Source organism: Paramacrobiotus metropolitanus, unplaced genomic scaffold (genome assembly GCF_019649055.1).
Source record: "Paramacrobiotus metropolitanus isolate TYO unplaced genomic scaffold, Prichtersi_v1.0 Parri_scaffold0000110, whole genome shotgun sequence".
In the NCBI taxonomy this organism is placed as follows: Eukaryota; Metazoa; Tardigrada; class Eutardigrada; order Parachela; family Macrobiotidae; genus Paramacrobiotus; species Paramacrobiotus metropolitanus.
Genome location: NW_026570330.1, coordinates 187,435 through 204,844, shown reverse-complemented (window position 1 = coordinate 204,844; position 17,410 = coordinate 187,435). Strand labels below are relative to the sequence as shown.

Below are 17,410 nucleotides of genomic sequence, written 5' to 3'. Positions count from 1 at the left end.
GGCGGAGGGCGGCCTGTCGCTGTTCAATCCCGCCACGACCACGCCCTACCCGACACGCTTTCCCTGTAATGGACTCATCTGCTACGGCGACAGTTGCCGAGTGATTGAGACGGGACCGTATAGCTGCTACTGTTCCTGTGAATCAACGCCGTATTACTATTACTCAACATATCCATCGGCGGCTTCGCCAGCGCCTTTTGCAGCGGAAAGTTCACGCGTTGCCCAACGACAGAGAAGACCTGGTGTCCCGATCAGCGCAAAAGGTCACGCTGCGCAAAAGAGTCGGGAAAAGGCGGCAACGCGTAGGAAGCTTCGAGCGGGAGGCGGTAGCACTCCATCGCCTCGTAATTCTCGCAGCAAAGTATGAAGTTAATTTTCTGGACCTAAACATCCAACTAAATGTATTATTGCTAAGTTATTACGTTTGTGTTCGCACTTGTTTATCTTCCTATGATAACAAGTCACACGATACCGATGCAGGAAGGATCTGCCATCTTTGTTGCCAAGGCTCTGGCAGATTCTGGTTGCCTCATATATTTTTCCTCATACACTATACAGTATACAGTAACGCGTAGCCAAGAGAACGGCTATGTAATCAGAACAAATCAACGCTTACAGAAAACTTGTGAATGTTTTGTTCCGCCAGCTTGAATACTTGCGCAATCATATGAAGCCTTTTAACAAAATTTAATAGCATATCGGACACCACAACAATGTACTGTGGTAGTGGTACAAACACAAATACTTTGTAGTTTGTACATCTTACTTTCCTGTTTCATAAGTTAATAAGTGGAGAGAATGGTGAAGCCACTACAGTGTAGCAGTTCCTAGATTACTCAAAAATTTAAACTGCTCGAACTTCCTTACTTCCGGTATCGCAGTAGCACCTTTCCCGATTACCGATCGTCGTTTAGAAGATTGTGTTAATCTTCTACAACGCGGTCGAAAACGGGACTGGGCACACTGGAATAACGTTTGATGCTAGAATCTGATCAGATTTGCAAAATTAAAATAAGAAGCTAACCAGAACACGTTACCTGTATCGGTTTCCCTGCATCGCAGAACTACGTATAATAATTACAGATACCTTTATTATCGAAAACTTAAACTGGTAGAACGAGAAATTAAAATCTGTTTTGACAAAGTCGTCAGCGTCTACTTTGTGATTTTACTGTTGATGTTCTGCATGTCGAATCCGTGCAGTTTGGTGACAGAGCCGGCGTGACATACACCGGAGCCAGTATGTGTTGTTATCGGTATGAAAAATGGAGAGCGGACCATCTTCAAACTTTGAAACGTGTTTTCGACTGTACTGACGAAAGATTTGCACGAGTTCGTAAAATCGTGTGGGCTGCCTTCGGAGTTGCTGATCCCAATACCGCTGCTTCCCGGGGCAGGAACCGTTGGATCCCGAGCGATTGTCTCGGTTCGTCCTAACGATGACATGTCTTGTATGCGCCGCCCTAACACATATATAATTGTCAACGCCAAAACGGGGACTGGAAAGTCTGGGCTTTGAACACAATTCTGGAACGTGTATTGAATACAGTTGAAACTATATCAGGAATCGAAGTCATTACTCCAAAGAGCACCCGAGCATCCGTATTGTCATTAGTGACGAAGTGCAAAAAGGCAGTGCAAACTGGAATAACATTACGCTAGATCGCTTTGCAGAATTAAGTAAAAACCAACAAAAACGCTGCTCGTTTTTGTTTTTGCTATTAAATGGTGGTGGACATAAACATTTTTTGCCAAGCCTCACCAGCCGGATTTGCTGCCGGAGTCCATAGTGCTACAACGACAAGACATCTAATGCAACGGGAGACCTGACACAGTTTTGCGAAAGAGGAATGCACCCGGGAGCGATAGCGGGCGCCAGCGGCGGAAGAGGCCGGTTTATTAGCGTCAGAAGAACCGCAACCGTGAACCGCGCGGCAACGAAACTGCCGAACAGACCCGAACGAGGCCTTGTCGGTGTGCAAGCCCAATAATCCAATGGAATAATCTGTATCGGAATTGTATGAAAAAATTTATACAGATTAAAATGGACAGTCATCACTGGTACGGAAGATCATACACAAAAAGTCTGCAAGTAAGCTGTAATTTCTCCAATGTGAAACAGGAACTCTTTACTAAGCCAGATGAACAAGGAAGAACAGACCTCCATCATCCAGGTTCAGCGAACTGTTGCTTAAACCCGCATTATTGCAAAATATCCTAAATGGGAGATACAAACTGCGCGGCATATCAGAATGTGTGGGAGAAAATCCGCGGCGACACCATTCGCGCCGCTTGGGATTATTCAATTAACTGATTTTGCTGGTATTGAGTCTACTCGGTAAACAGTTTAATAGGCTTTTACGGTACGCTTACCATTACTGACCATGATTACTTTACTACTGTACATGTTTCACTCGACGAGATGTCCGGAATGATTTTGCATTTATTTATGTTTGCAAACTTTGCAAACTGGTTGTTCTTTCTGCAGTTTACACTTCAGAGCAGGAATCGCTTCATAGGGCGTTACTTAAAACGCCGTTTCAGTACGTGAACCAGAATATGCTGAGACACTGAAACGTATTCAAGAGAATTTCCCCAGATGACCTGCAAAGGGAAGTGGAGAATCCTTCGTAACTGAAAATCCCAGAAGAGCGACTTACTGCACAAGAATAACAACAACACCAAAACAGCGGTGTTTTATAAAATACCGCCGGAAATGGTGTCAGTTAATGCCCTAGCAGAAGCCGGTTTATCCGCGCTGAGCCACCGTTAACAGTAAACCGCGAGCTTGCTAGTTTGAATTTCTAGTGTTGTCCAAAACGAAAAAAACTTCCGTTTACGTAACGCATACGAATTTAACGTGTACTTTCGTGAGAAATAGAGACCTTTCGTTTTCGTTACGAAAACAACAAATCTCTGCCTTTTAATTTTCGGAACAAAAACTAAAATTTCAGAGTTAATTTTTCGTTACGATAACGAAAATTTCGCAAAAAAATATTCGTACATGAAAATATTTTCATAACGAACGGCAAAACTGCCACTTTCGACGTTAGATATAACATGCTTACGATAATCCTTTACATCTTACGAAATATGTCACGATTGTACATGTATTTACCTCAACGGGCGGATGTTTCTCGACATGCGAGCTTTAATTTGGAACAGGTACAGATATCCTTATGTTATCGGATAGATTTGAAATTACTCATTGATATGCAAAGTTCTTATACGAACGAGTCCTCTACAGCTAAGAAAGACGGAATCGTGGCGATTCTCTACCGTCACTGCGGTCAAATCCAGCGGCAATTAAACTAGGTTGCGCCGTCATGCGGGTGGTCAAGTTGGATCGGGTCTACGCCGTATCATGGTTAAAATTCGTTAATCTGTCAGCTGAGAGTAAGCCGTTTATAAAAGGCAGGCACTACTGTTTTAGGAAGGACCTTAGGAGGACCTTATCCCTAATTCCAAGCAACCGGCCGAGATGAAAATTAAGGTCGCTGCTAAACATAAACCAATGTACGCTATGACATTGTACAGTATAAGAAGCGCATGGCACTGATATAATAAATATTGGTTTTACCAAAAGCAGTATAGCATACTTTTATTACTCGTGCGTTCAGAGATGTTCTATAACTTCATTGCCGAAAAAAAAAGAAACTGTAATAATATTTTTCTACCTGGTACGCCGCTTCCTTAGAGGCATGGAAATATGATGGAATAGAGGCACATCTTCGTCCGGTTAATCATGTCCTCTAATACAGCTCAATGTATCTGTACATGTAGAATGTCCGTAAAGTAGAACTTGCAAGTTTGCGTTCAGCATTTTTGCACCTAAAAAAGGTTCACAGTTTTTACTGCTGATATCTGTGCAAATAGCATTGAACTTTGTCAGCAATTACAAGCATTAAAATTTGCGCTGTAGATTTTTTGAGTACGGAATTTGCTTAATGAGTACCTGAATATGTTTCTGCAGCTGTGCTACAACTTCCAGTTCATATTGTCATTCGTTGCCAGGAAAACTGTTGCCTGTTGGTAATTATTATCATTCTGTTGTCACCGTACACCGGTACACGTGAAAAGCGCAGGCGCAAAGCGCAATCGAAAAGCGCCACCGTTCATATGCCGAAATGCGTGTCTGACCATTTGGGCAGGGGGAAATTTCGGCATAGAGCGTTTCGGCATGCTACTGTTTCGCAAAAATTGTTTTTTGTGTGACTATTTTGTCCAAATCTTTCTTTGGAACGTTTTTAAACAGTAACCATAATGTTATAACCATTTTTGAATTTCTTGAATTTCTTAAGTTTTTTATGTTTTCTTATGTTTTTTTATGTCCTTATGCCTAAATGGTAGGGCGGCGATAACTCAGTTATCATCGTACACATGAAAAGCTTGCCGTTTTAAAACAAGAACACTGCTACGTCTGCAGAAATGTTAACAGATATAGTACTGAATATTATGTTGTATCCATTTGAAGCTGTTGAGAAAATGGAAAAAGTGCGCCTATCATTCGCACTTACTTGGAAGCCGGTAATTTCCTCTGCTCTGCTCAATTTCCTACGCTTCGAAAACGTGCAAGTTATAAAGCAAAGTGCGCCAATAGAGCCAAAGTGCTGGAATTACATAATTATAAGATTTATGGCACGTATTAAGTGTTTTCGCGCACAGCATTTCTATAGTGAAAAAATCTATGTTCAGAAGAAAATTTTTAATTTATTGTTTAATTTTGTGGTATTGAACTTTTGCTGGTGACTGATTTCACAAATACTAAGATTTTAGCTATAGATAATAGCTATAGATTTGCTATAGATTTTAGCTATAAATATTACATTAATAATTTTTGAGGTCCTTGAATATGTATGTTGTGTTAGGCTGGTAACTGTTCAATAAGCTGAAACCCATACAGTAATACGCTGCCAAGATACACAACTGCTGGTTATTATTATTATCGCATAAGTACCGTTATTATCGTAAGACTGGAGCGTTTTAAAATGCGAACCTGCTACATCTGCAGTTAAAGTGTTACAACTACAAGCGTATTTACTGGGGAGCCTTTGTGTGGTTTCGAAGTGTTAATGGTTGCTCTGTATTCTGTGTCACGCCAAGGGTGGTCTTCGTAGCCACAGCCGTGCACTTAAATGCGGCACTGTCAGTTTTTATTGGAGTACACGGACTATTGTACTATTAAATCAATGTACCGTATCCGCATGGTCATAAACTCATAATATTCTTCTGTTCAAAATATTGTCTAAAGGAAGCTTCAGATATTATTGCAAAGTAATAGCCGCCGTTAGTGTCGAATTACTATTTGGTGGTCATGAGTCAATAGATCGGAGACCGCAGTCTCTCTCCTGCTGGCAGGAGATATTATCTAAAAATGTTCCATTTAAGTTACTTGCAGATCTGCTTGTTGTGTGCGTCGACTTAGCAGCTTGGAAAGTACTTACGACTTGTTTTATAGCTATGAGTACGCTCTTTATAGCACACGGACTTTTTTTAGATCCCAATATGCCTTGACTGCCAGGCAAACAAGATACATAATCGTCAAAGGTTCTATTGCTTAAGGTACAGAACTGGTCAGCTGTACTTGCTTGTCTGGAAGCATGTTCCTACAGTTGTATACTCAGTGCTCATATTACCCTCGCCTTCCTAAGCGTTCCGTTTTTGTGACCTTTACCTGCAGTGCAGATATTTCTTTGGAGAACTGGACGAGAGTTAATGTATGTTCCGAAAAATCTCAGCTTACATTATTTCCCGTCGATGAAAATCCTTATAATAATGTGAACTCGAATTATGTAAGTATCTGTCACTCTATAATACGGGCACGGGACACCTTGGATTCACTGGTAGCACAGTTACTGCTGTCGCCACGGTTTCGGCATCAACTACTCTAATCGAAACGGTAGATGGTAGCGAAACCGTAGACGGAAGCGTATCTGCAAAGCTGCGATGCTATAATATGGTGGTTGACGGTTGTGCTAATTTCAGCCAGACAGATTTGAAGGATATCACGGATCTTATGTATGTTAAACGCCATAGTCTTGGCTCGAGGTGTTCCTTGTGACTGGATAGTGTAAACTACATTCTGTTGACATGCAGTCTGATTTGGCGCCGCATGGGGACTGGTGCTCGGCTACCCGATACGCAGAGAAAAACTCCTGATCAGCCAAGCGGAACAAAGCACTAAGTCAATAAATTAACTGAAAAACACGACAAAGCGAATGAGTGTCGTTATGTCTTGCCTTAGCATTCCATCAGCAGATACAGTCAACCGGACAATTTCAGCATTTCTAGTAGCAGGCTAGCATCAAACATTTTACGTATTACGTTCTTCTGAATGGAAACCGTAATTGCCAAAGTCATGCTATATTGTCCAGCTGGATATCAAGATTCTTTTTGTAATCAGCAATGTTGTTGCGGCCTTGCGTTGTAGCGTGCAAGATATTGTTCCTGTCGATGTCGTAGGTCAGCTCAAACTGGCATTCTCCTTTCATCCGCTTCGGCAAGTTAGGAATAGTAAACAGGCCGATTCTGAACTTGTCCACATGGAATCCCCGCTTACTCTGGTATATCTGGAACGTCACCGCGGTCTGGTTATCGTAGGCTGTCTCGAAGCATTCCGTAGTTTTGTACGGGTACGGCTGTCCTCGGGGAATCAGTTCGGCTATGCGTGTCGTTCTCCACAGCCAGTTGCGATGCAGCACCTCGATCCCATAGGGATAGGCGGTGACCTCCTGAAAGTTGCTGGGCTGACCGTTGTTTAGGCGGTACGATTGAATGGCGGCGCCATGCGCGATGGCTTCATCGGGGTTGGCGTCAGCGCACACCACGTTGCTGCGACCGAAAAACTTTTCCAGGGTCGATTTCACAGCGGGCAGTTTTGAGCTGCCACCCACCAGAATAACACGGTCAATATCTTTCACCGTTAGCTGCGTGGCCTCCAGAGCGCCCTTCACGGGCTCGAGGATTTTCTTCAGAAGACCTTGGAACATTCCCTGAAATGTCTCCTTCGTCAACTCGGCCTCGTACTGTATGCCGAAAAGAGCTTCCAGCGAATAAACCGTTTCATGGTATCGCGGAATATCGTTAGACAAGGCAATCTTTGCCTGTTCCGCCACCAGTTTGAGCAGTGCACGGGCTTTATTATCCTCAGACAGATTGTGCCCGGTCTTCTTTTCGATATCCTCCAGAAAATACTGGACAATTTCGTTGTCAAAATCCTCACCACCCAAATACATGTTCCCATCCGTGGTCAGCATGCGGTACTCCTCGCGACCCTCAACCTTCATAATCGTAATGTCCAGGGTTCCACCACCGAAATCGAAAACCATAACGGTGCACTGCTGATCAATCACTCCGCCATACGCAATGGCCGCTGCGGTGGGCTCGTTTAGCAGGCTGACATTGCGGAAACCGGCTTGTCGGGCCGCGTTGAGTGTGGCCTGTCGCTGCGTTTCCATGAAGTTGGCGGGAATGGTTACCACAACGCCATTGACTTCGCTGCCTAAGAAGTCTTCTGCTAGGCCCTTCAGAGAGCGTAGAATCGTAGCACTCACATCCTCCGGATGCATAATATTTTTTCCCATACAAGGTCGCCCGATGCGTTCACCTGTTCCACCTGCGATAATCAAGATGAAAGATTACGCTTGACTACTTGCGCCGCTTATTTGCCTTACCGACGTTTACGGCTTACTAGTAGAAGTTGCTACTGTATATTCGTCCGACACTGTAGCACAGAACTGACAGAAGCGTAACGGTTTGCATAAATATGCCGAAAATTGAGATGGACAAAAATTTCACCCATAACCCTTAATTTCCACACCAGTACATAATACAACCATTTGGCTACACAATGTCATAAAGCAATGCAAAAAAGTGGTTTGAGAGTGCGCGAAAACGGAAGTTCTCGTTCAGATACCATCATACCGGTACATAAGTTTGGTGCATACTGACATTTACCAATTTTGAATTATATTGCCTATTTGAGATTACGGTATTATTTGTAAACACATCGGGCGTTAATTATCGGACTTCTTCTCTCTAACGCACCATATATTAGCAGTACGCAGTCCACATACTGTAGGCTTACCTGTATAGCCGTTGTTCCGCTATCGTTAATTATTTTAAACGGCATAAGACGACGCTCACTCTCAACAGCTGTATCCTGGAAGTTGCGCCCAATCAGTCGCTTGGCATTACGAACGGTGTTCTGTGGATTCTCTGGGCTTTGCTTTTTGGCAAATTTTCCCACATTTTCGCCGTCATTCTCATAGCGGACCCAGCTGGGCGTGGTGTTATCACCCGCTTTGTTTTTTACCACCTGCGCACTGCGTCCATATTTGTAGACATACAGACAACAGTGCGTGGTGCCCAAATCAATTCCCACACCGTCCGCCATCAGCCTGTTGTGGATGGCTGTAGAAATAACTGCACCTTTAAGGGCTTTCAAGGGAAGTATTCCTCGTTGCTTACTCAAAAATTCTTATGTTAACTCTGGCGAGCAAGCGCAATGTTTGCTCACCTGATTAACTCGGGCTTCCTGCAAAGCGTAATTTATGGTCACGATGTCAGAACTTTATGTTTATACTCCTACAATTACGATAACTGCACATGAAAACCAAAGTAAACGCAAATAATAAACTGGAATAATTTATGAGCGTGATATCAAAACAATGTGTGCATATAATAATATGATAAGGAAGACGAAGATCTGAGAACTGTAAATATGCATTTGGAATAAATCATTGTGGATAAATTTGGCACTCTTTCGGTATTTGTCTCAGGAGTGCAGTAAATCATTTCGATAACAGGATCGCACTGCCATACATAGTATTTACTGACCATTCATCAACTTCGTGCAAACTCTAAAGTGTCTGTCTTTGCCGCCATTAGATTTTATGCCGTACTCTTATGTAGCTAAACACATATACGCTCGGAAGCGCAGTTTTCTATAGTTTAATGGTTTCATCTCGGTAGCAGTTTAATAGTAACAGGTTAATCACGGTAGTTTAACAGTTAGGAGGTTCATCTCGGTAGTTTCATCTCGGTATAACCTTCGTAATTTATAGTCTACACGGCATCCTAGGCGGGCGATAATTTTAACTGCTGCGCATTTTTCATTTTTTCCGGCTGAGAAACATTGTTTTTTGAATAAACAGTACTTATTCAGGCCAGGGTTAGCGAGATCTACTAAAACCGAAAGTGCCAGTATTTATCACGTACGTGATCTAACTACCCGATGCAAAATTAATTTACGTAGCCTGTCCCGGTGATTTGGTAGACAACTGCAGCTGCACAATGCCGGCAATAAGATTGGGAATCGAGATCGGATTTCGATATGTCGGTGTCACAGTGTATGATAAAGGTGTCCCCAGTATGCCGGTGCCCAAGTTCCCCGCCGTGGCCGCTTTTAGCGCGGCCAGCAGAACCGAATGGTATTTCGGCCTGGAAGCTCGCGGTTATCGCACGGACCCTAATTTCGAGTACCGTCCCAACATGAAAGCAATGCTGCTGGACTATGGTGGGCATGTGAACAAGGATCCGATATTACCCGAGCTACTACACCGGCTGTTTGCCTACGTCAAAGCCAGGGTGGAAATCGGAGGCCAGAACGAGGTGCACGGTGTTGCCGTGGTTCTGCCGCATAGTCTACAGGATAGTACCGAGATGCACCAGCTAGTGGTGGACGCTTGGCAACTCAACAATGTCAGTAACGTCTTCTGCATCTCTGACACCACCGCTATTCTTCTGGCGTATATCGCGCAGACCCTGGATCGCAATGCACTTAAAAAGTACTCCACCGAAGACTGCCATCTGATCGTCTGCAATGCCAACGAAGAGCACTTCCAGGTGGATGTCTTTGAGATTGTCAGCGACAACTACGTGGTCAAATATCAGAGTGCTGGGACTGGAAGTATGGTGCGAGATTGCTTACGTGCGTCACGCCACAGTCTTCTGGAGATGGTCTACAAGCAGTTGCAGAATGCCGGTATGCGCCCGCTAACCGATCCAATGCGCGCTGAATTCGAGAAAGACTGGCTAGAACAGATCGCCCAGTTCCATGACCCCCGTGTCCAACAGGTGAATATCTGCTCGCCGGCGCAGGATGTCACGGTGACGATAACTAGGGAAATGCATGATATGGTTTTGCAGCCTATTACTGATATCATTGAACAGCGGTTGACGGCTGAGTTAAGGGCTTTTGGGATCATGAATCCGGATACACTGCAGTGCGGCATTGTGGAGATTGTCCTGGTGGGTGAAAACTCAAGACTGCTGCTGCTACGCCGCGCACTGGAGAAACTGAAGAAGCCTCTAAACAAAATGGTTTCCAGCTATGTCGATGATGCGGAAGCCTTTGGCGCCGCCATCGCCAGTTATGTGGTGGGAAATGCTTATCAACAGCAGCAGTTGTACCGCCTACAGGAGGGTCTGGTCGTTAATATGGATAAGATCCTCGCAGCGATTGTACCGTCCCAGGAAACCAGCGTAGCCAGACCAGTCAGAGATATCTTCGTCAACAGTCGTCCGCCTTTTGTGTTATCTGGCCAGCTGTGCACGGTTGGACAGAAAGATATCGTATCCCTGGATTCCTGTAGCCTGATATTGTCCACCAAGCTGGTGAGAAACGCCAATTTGCATTATATCGAAGTAGTGTACAGTGATGCCGGCCAGAAGACAACGTACATGCGCATGCTGGTGGACAGAAGCCTGCTACTCCATGTCAAGGGCCGTGAGCAAACGGAGCAGACATTTGTACTAACCCATATTGCCGACCCTGAGCACACGGAGAGGACATTCCTCGTACTGCGAATTCCCTTTCGGTATCACGGCGGCACTACCCAGTGGTGTGAATTGTGGTTTCTCGCTGACGATCCACAGGAATATGACAAATTCATCGATGATTATGCGTCGCGTCTTAAAGAGATGACTTCGACCGTGGCTTCCGAAATTAATGGTAAACTTGATTGAGCTAGAGTGCACAACATCCGCTTGCGGAGATATGGGTGACATATAGGATACAAAACAGTTAACGCACATGTCACTTTTATCAACTGCTAAATACCACTTTCACAGAAACGTTTCACAATAACTTCAGAAACGAAACGATTAACTTTAAGCATCAATCGACAGAGGCGGCCTAATCACAGAGAAAATTTGGTCTAAGTTTGCCCCTATCGACTCTGTCCCCAATGCCGCATTTTCTCGTACAAGTTTCCTCGTACAATTTGCAAGTTATAACTATATTTATATGAACCGATCTTTTTCGAATTTTACATGTAAACAAACATAAAAATGAAAATCGCCTTTCACCAATCATTTTTTGCAGCTTTCCTAGTAAAATTAATATCGAATTCAGGTTTGATGATGATCGGCAGCCGAACCGAAAGACCGCCCGCAAAATCCATCCCGATGGGAAACAAATGGCACGAAATGACGCATTTCGTTGCTTTGTAGTTCTGCTCAACATCCATCCGTGGAACAGTTGACCCTTTTAAAACTAATGTGAAAAGCTACTTTCGAAATATCTTACTGCTACCATCGTATGAAGTGCTCCTGAAAACGGTGTTTTTGCTCTGTTAGGGGATGCAACAACCAGCTTAACTCAGACATCATCGTCCGCGTTTGTGGCTATCGTATCGGATAAGCTGCACGAAAAACATCCGTCGCAGGTTCCAAAGGATCGATACCATCCGAGCATTATCGTGGTTAGCAATTCACCACATGAAGGTCTTTATATAGCGGTTCAACAATGTCCCGAAGTCTCCGAGAACTGGCACGTCAGTGATACCGGCTTCACGATAGATCCACATTACAAGCAGAGGAAATCGAAGCATGATAGAAGCGCAATGGTTGTAGACTACGGTTCCAACGTCTGCGTCCGCATTTGCTTTCCAAATGAGACAACACGGGAATGCTTTCACAAAGCCTGTCTAGAATACCCGCCACCGGTGTAAGTTGGCTATACATTACATGTAATTAGCGTGCTGTACCTAACAAGCGCCTTTCGCTAAAACGTAGTTTAACAGGATAACTAGTGCCTGGTAATAACTGCTGCCATGTAAGCACAGTCGCAGTCTCGCAAACATTTTAGTATGCTATTGGACATCTAAAATCTGTAATTTTTTTGCAGAAACAATCGTTCTCTCCGTCCTATTTCCTACGTCCAGGAAACATGCAATTTGTGATATAAAGACCAAATTAGCACATATGTGACGCCAACGGCCTACAAACAGCCAAGGATTTTCTGCAATGTAAAATTTTCCAAGTTCATGCCCTGACGTTTAGATACGGATTCTGTTTCTCGTTGGATGTTTAGAGAATTTTTTATGTTTTGTCACTGCCATTATTATTCCATCTCTTACTAATTACTAGTTACTACCACTTCACAAAGCCCACTGACAAACCTGCCGCAACCAAGATTATCACATGCTGACACTTGAGGCACTGTGAAGTGTGAGCCGGCCTTTTTTTATGAACGCATTTTGCGGCTTCTGTGTAACGAAAACGTGAAATCATATTGTAGCCAGGCCGGCGATTATGCCTGTGATACAGAGGTTATTCCGGAAGATGTTTTCCTCTATTTTGCCGGGTCCCCATTTGTATCGATACAACAACGATATATTTTTGCTACATAACTTATTTTCTACACCTATTGAAGAAAAAAAGAATTTCCACTGTCGATGAAGAACTGATCCGACGAAAAATCCTCGAGCCGGCGCCATTTCGGGCACCCTGACCTCCGTCATCCCCAAAACATTTACAACAAGATATGATACTGAACGCTAATGATATCCTTGTTATTATCCTGATGTCAAAGCGCTTCAGAAACTTCGCTAATTAAACTAACAAACCCTTCGGCACGATACAAACTTTCTTCGCTTTCCAGTTCGCTCTGCCTGAAAAAAGCCCATTCCGTTGGGAGAATGCGATAAAACCAGTAACTTGAAACTAATAATGTTCTCGTTTGTCAGGTACGTAACAAGTTACGAGTATTTTTACCTCGGAGATAAATGACGGGGACAAAAGCTTTTCAGTAAGTAAATAAATGTAAATTGCACCGGAGCATGGCAGAGAGCTGAGCAGGGAATATGGAGTTGCTGGAAATATGCGATTGCGGACATTACCGACTTACCATTAACTAAACATTACAACCGCCCACTAAAAAAGCACACACTTAATACTGTCACGATCGGGTCACAGCAACTAGTTTGTAACTGTAATACTTTTCCTTCTATGGGATGGATGTCATAATAAGTGCTGAAACAAGCAACAACTACCCAGAAACGGCACGGTTCCACTTTCCAGTTGTTCGACGAAAATGTGTGCCAAACCCGTTCTTTCTTAAGACGTTGAAGTACTGCTGCTTGCCAGCTGACTTCCACACACGCATTGGTCGGCAACTATCAACTGAGCATTCGCCTCGTGGCGCCGTGTTTGTCGTATCATGTTTCCCAGGACGCACCGTAAATTTTTCGCAGTGGCGCGTTGTCTACTGTTTGATAGCAGGCACAAGTTAATCACTCTTCCCAGATCCGGTGCAATCTTTTCGCTGACCATCGCTGGAAGACGAAAGGTCATTCCGAACGAACGATCGAACGAGCGAAAGAAAAAAAGCTTTCTCATCAAAGTTTATTAGCAATTGAAGAAGTGCGGGTGGGCTGCGAAGCAGCACCGTGCCCGACTGATTTCCGTAAACTCATTCTCATCTTCACAGAAGGTAGAAATTCGGAACACAGACCGCCCACAGGCTACCGATTACAGCATCAGCTTTATCACTGACCAATCAATTAAAACAGCTTCTTTTTATTTCGGCAGCAGCCAGTACACAGAGCAATACGCTTGCGCAGATTAAGACTAATTAAAATGATTGAAGTTTAAACGTTAAAAAAACATAATTATTTGAATGTGATAACACTCATACTATAATACTCTGTAAGCATTCTCTGTACAATCCTTCTAACTACACACACTGTTTCTAAGTTGATATCGGCCATCCCCGGTTTATATATCGAGTGTTCGTTTATCGGTGTCTTAATTCTAATTTTATATCGGCCATCTGGAGTTAATATTTAAACAGTGTTAATCTTAAAACCGGAGGGGTGAATAACTTCGATTTTATATCGATGGAGAGTATGAAGAATCCTGCTGGTGTTGTGGAAAGTCGTCACGAAAATGGAGTGCGTGATTGTGACATAACAGTAGCAGTTTCAGACAGTCAAAGGGCCCCGGATTTTCAAGAGCTGGCAGACGGAACGAATGTGGCCCCTTTACCAAAGTCCTCCAAACCCCAGTTGCAGTGGGTTCCTCGGGTCCCGCAACTTTGCTTGATCCCTGCAGCGTCGATTCAGGTAATTCTGAAAATTAAATTATGAAGATCTATGAGAGAATACTTTTTCAATTTTACGATGCTGAGCCGCGAAGCATGACGTATTTTTTACAATAAATTACATTTACCCCCGGTTTATGTTTATCCAGTGTTCGCCTAGAACTCAATAAAGTTAAGTTAAGTGTTCGTTTATTGGTGATTTATTAATTTTATATCGGCCATCTGGAGTTAATATTTAAGCAGTTTTAATCTGAAAACTGGGTGGTGAAATGCATCGATTTCGCCCGTAAATTGCTTAGCTCACGGTACTGTACAGGTCAGCTGGTTGCTCACTCACGTAAAATGGACATCAGCACACGGTCAAAGCCGCAGAACCGGTTTTGCGGCTTTAGCCATGCGCACCTGATCGAGACACAGAACAGAGAAAGCGGCTGTTGCTGGTGAGCAAGCTGCTGGCCCGTAAAGCGAGTTTGAGCAATTTACGGGCGAAATCGATGTACTACGATTGCAATTCGATGGAGAAAATGGAGGATTCTGATGTTGTCGTGGAATTTCGTGGACAAAAGGGAGCGCGTAATTGTGGCACAATATTAGCAGTTTCAGAAAACGAAGTGGCCGTGAATTATTCATGCGCAGGCAAACGGAACGACCCATTTGCATTGAGTTCCACTGGTCCTGTAACTTTTCCCAATTCCAGTAGCGTCGATTCAGGTATTTTCTCAAAATTAAGATACTATCGCACTCAAAAGACATACTATTTTATTTTATACCTCGAAATAGTTGAAAACAAATTATTCTTGAGTCATTTCTTATTAATATTTCTTTTCTAAATTATTGTCATTTTTGTCTTAGTTTGCGTTATTGGCAATGTCAGTATTTTCCACTTTTCTGGTTCGTTTTTTTTAGAAGCGTCTTCTAATTAACTGAATAATTCAGATAATTACAGCCCGGAATCGACAGCTTCCGAACTTGACGGACTCCGATGCCTGCCCGTGGAAATTATGGCTGAGGCCTTCCAGTACCTGCAAACTGTGGACTGGCTGCGGACGGTGTGCGCCGGTTGGAACTGCATCCTCACATCTGCCGCATTGAAACGCTTGGTGCAAATTAAGCTCCCATCGGAAACGAGCGACCGCTCAGCTCGACGGCGCTTTTCCTTATCTTCCGGTGGCTCTGATTACATCGCTGATGTATGTGCACATCGCTGTTGCGGAAATCGTGATGCAGCCGTTACTTGGTCGGTGTGCAAGAAAGACCCTTTGGATTGGCTCTCATTTGACGAGTTTTTCCTGCCTGAGAAAATGCCAAGAGCCGACCGGAAAGTGTTCTTGGGAAATCTTGTACTAAAAGATCTTGCCTGCTGCATTGTGCCGTTTTACGAGTACGACTACATTGCCGCTCTTCAAAAGGCATTTGACTCGCTGGTGGCGATTTGTCGTAACTTGATCCTGAAGAACTTCACGTGCCAGGTTACAGCATCTTTCGCGGACGGTTGCGTACCGATAAGGCTGCGCATTCCCTTCGGAAGAATGAGTCACGAGCGGCGTCTCACTGTCACTGATTGGTGGGATATGATTGAGCAAAGCTGCCCTCTGCTAGACGATCAACAGAAGAATCATCTCTGCGATGTATTGGACGGCCGTGAACAGTGCAATCACACTGTTACCAAAAGCCTGCAGATGGTAAATCTACAACAATCTTGCAACGCCGTTGGAACTGCTGCGCCGTATAATTTATTATTGGGTTTTGCGCTTGCAGATTCAACGTGGGCGTCAGCATAAGGAACCTGCCGGAATCAGTTACTTGAATTTGAATCCTTCGGTAACAAACTTCTCTCTGTTGATGTGAGCCAGCTGACGCCAATGGTGCAGTATCTCATGTACTGTCGCATTACCAAGACAAACTTCGACGTTGAAGTGACATGGCCTACTTCTTAATGCCTTCCGTTCCTCTAAGCTCTGCCATTTCTGTTTGTCGGTTTATTGTTCACCGGCTTTCTTGCAATTTCGATTTGCAGTAGCTTTGTATTTTCTAACAGTGTTTTCCAGCGCTAATCACGGAAGAATGGGGTTTCCACAACTTCTTATGACCTTGAATTGTGAACGCGAACGTGTAAACTGTATTCAAACCATGTGCATAACCATTTTTACATCTTTGAAGCACTTTATAGGATAGCTGTTTGCACCAGCAACCGTGCAGTATTACTTGATAATAATAATGTTCGCGATGACCTTTCACGAAATATATAATAACCTACAGCCAACACATATGATTTATTTTCAGGTCTAGATGATAAACGGAAAAAATTTCTTTGAATTTCGGAAGAATTTTAATTGTTGGCTTGACGTACACTTGCAGAATCATTTCTCCTTAAAAGTTGTTGTACTGTTTATATTTTTTGGTATTTGTGTCATCAGCTTATCGAGATCGCATTGCTGAACACAAGCGCTGTAGGTTGTCATTATTTCTTGATTACGTACTGTGCCATTATGAAATCTTATAGTGGACCCCGCGCAAACTGCGCGGAGTAAATATGAGCGATGGGTTACAAAATGCAAAAGACACAAACTCACGAATACAAAATTAGCTTATAACTGGCAGACTCCGCGCGAATCGCGCGGAATAAGTCGGCTGTAAGTAAATTGTGCTATTATTTCCAGAACACACCGGTGTGCAAATCCAGTGACAATCAATGCTGGATTTATGTACGTTCTGTACAATGGAGTATAGCGTGCAACACATTTGCTGTCTTTAAATGTGTTTTAGCAAAATTAAAATTGTACCGCACGATGTCACGTATTCCACAACCCCGTGTACAGAATGTGAAACGGCTCCCAGTTGCCATACCGGAATCAGCGTGATCTTGGTACTACCTAATTCCATAAACCATGCAAACTGAAGTAGAAGTACTGTACTAATCTGGTATTACAAACGTTTAGGTATCCAGCAAAATTTTAAACAAAAAAATTGCTTGTACGCTGGTACAAATAACCAGCAGGGTTATTTGTACCATACCTTGTACCATGATTTTTATCTGCTTCACAAGAACTAAAATTGGGTAAATAATGATTATAAACCGAAACG

The 17,410-nt window shown here is 43.4% G+C and overlaps 3 protein-coding genes across 4 annotated transcripts; 1 reads left to right on the top strand and 2 right to left on the bottom strand.

The window, feature by feature from the left end:
- Positions 1–6,356: 6,356 nt before the first annotated feature.
- Positions 6,357–7,457, bottom strand: LOC129597877 (chaperone protein DnaK-like). Its single transcript, XM_055495574.1, has one exon. The coding sequence runs from the start codon at positions 7,455–7,457 to the stop codon at positions 6,357–6,359; it is 1,101 nt and encodes a 366-aa protein (XP_055351549.1).
- On the bottom strand, positions 7,410–8,514 carry LOC129597858 (putative heat shock 70 kDa protein 7). Its single transcript, XM_055495552.1, has 2 exons — positions 8,087–8,514; positions 7,410–7,615 (listed from the first exon to the last, which is right to left on the bottom strand). Exons 1-2 carry the CDS (start codon positions 8,393–8,395, stop codon positions 7,550–7,552), a joined length of 375 nt encoding a protein of 124 aa, XP_055351527.1. The 5' UTR covers positions 8,396–8,514; the 3' UTR covers positions 7,410–7,549.
- A 377-nt stretch (positions 8,515–8,891) lies between these two features.
- Positions 8,892–12,688, top strand: LOC129597851 (uncharacterized). Of its 2 annotated transcripts, XM_055495541.1 has the most exons (3): positions 8,892–10,954; positions 11,581–11,950; positions 12,131–12,688. In XM_055495541.1, the coding sequence occupies exons 1-3, from the start codon at positions 9,295–9,297 to the stop codon at positions 12,183–12,185; spliced, it is 2,085 nt and encodes a 694-aa protein (XP_055351516.1). In that variant the 5' UTR covers positions 8,892–9,294; the 3' UTR covers positions 12,186–12,688. The 2 variants fall into 2 exon arrangements, with proteins under 2 accessions (XP_055351516.1, XP_055351517.1); XM_055495542.1 differs by lacking the exons at positions 11,581–11,950; positions 12,131–12,688 and adding an exon at positions 11,357–11,533.
- The last annotated feature ends 4,722 nt before the right edge of the window (positions 12,689–17,410 follow it).

Coding starts and splice junctions, on each gene's coding strand:
- LOC129597877 (XM_055495574.1), bottom strand. CDS start 7,457: ATGGAAACGCAGCGACAGGCCACACTCAACGCGGCCCGACAAGCCGGT.
- LOC129597858 (XM_055495552.1), bottom strand. CDS start 8,395: ATGGCGGACGGTGTGGGAATTGATTTGGGCACCACGCACTGTTGTCTG. Junction 7,616..8,086: donor GCGGAACAACGGCTATACAG/GTAAGCCTACAG, acceptor TGATTATCGCAG/GTGGAACAGGTGAACGCATC.
- LOC129597851 (XM_055495541.1), top strand. CDS start 9,295: ATGCCGGCAATAAGATTGGGAATCGAGATCGGATTTCGATATGTCGGT. Junction 10,955..11,580: donor CGTGGCTTCCGAAATTAATG/GTAAACTTGATT, acceptor TTGCTCTGTTAG/GGGATGCAACAACCAGCTTA. Junction 11,951..12,130: donor CTAGAATACCCGCCACCGGT/GTAAGTTGGCTA, acceptor ATTTTTTTGCAG/AAACAATCGTTCTCTCCGTC.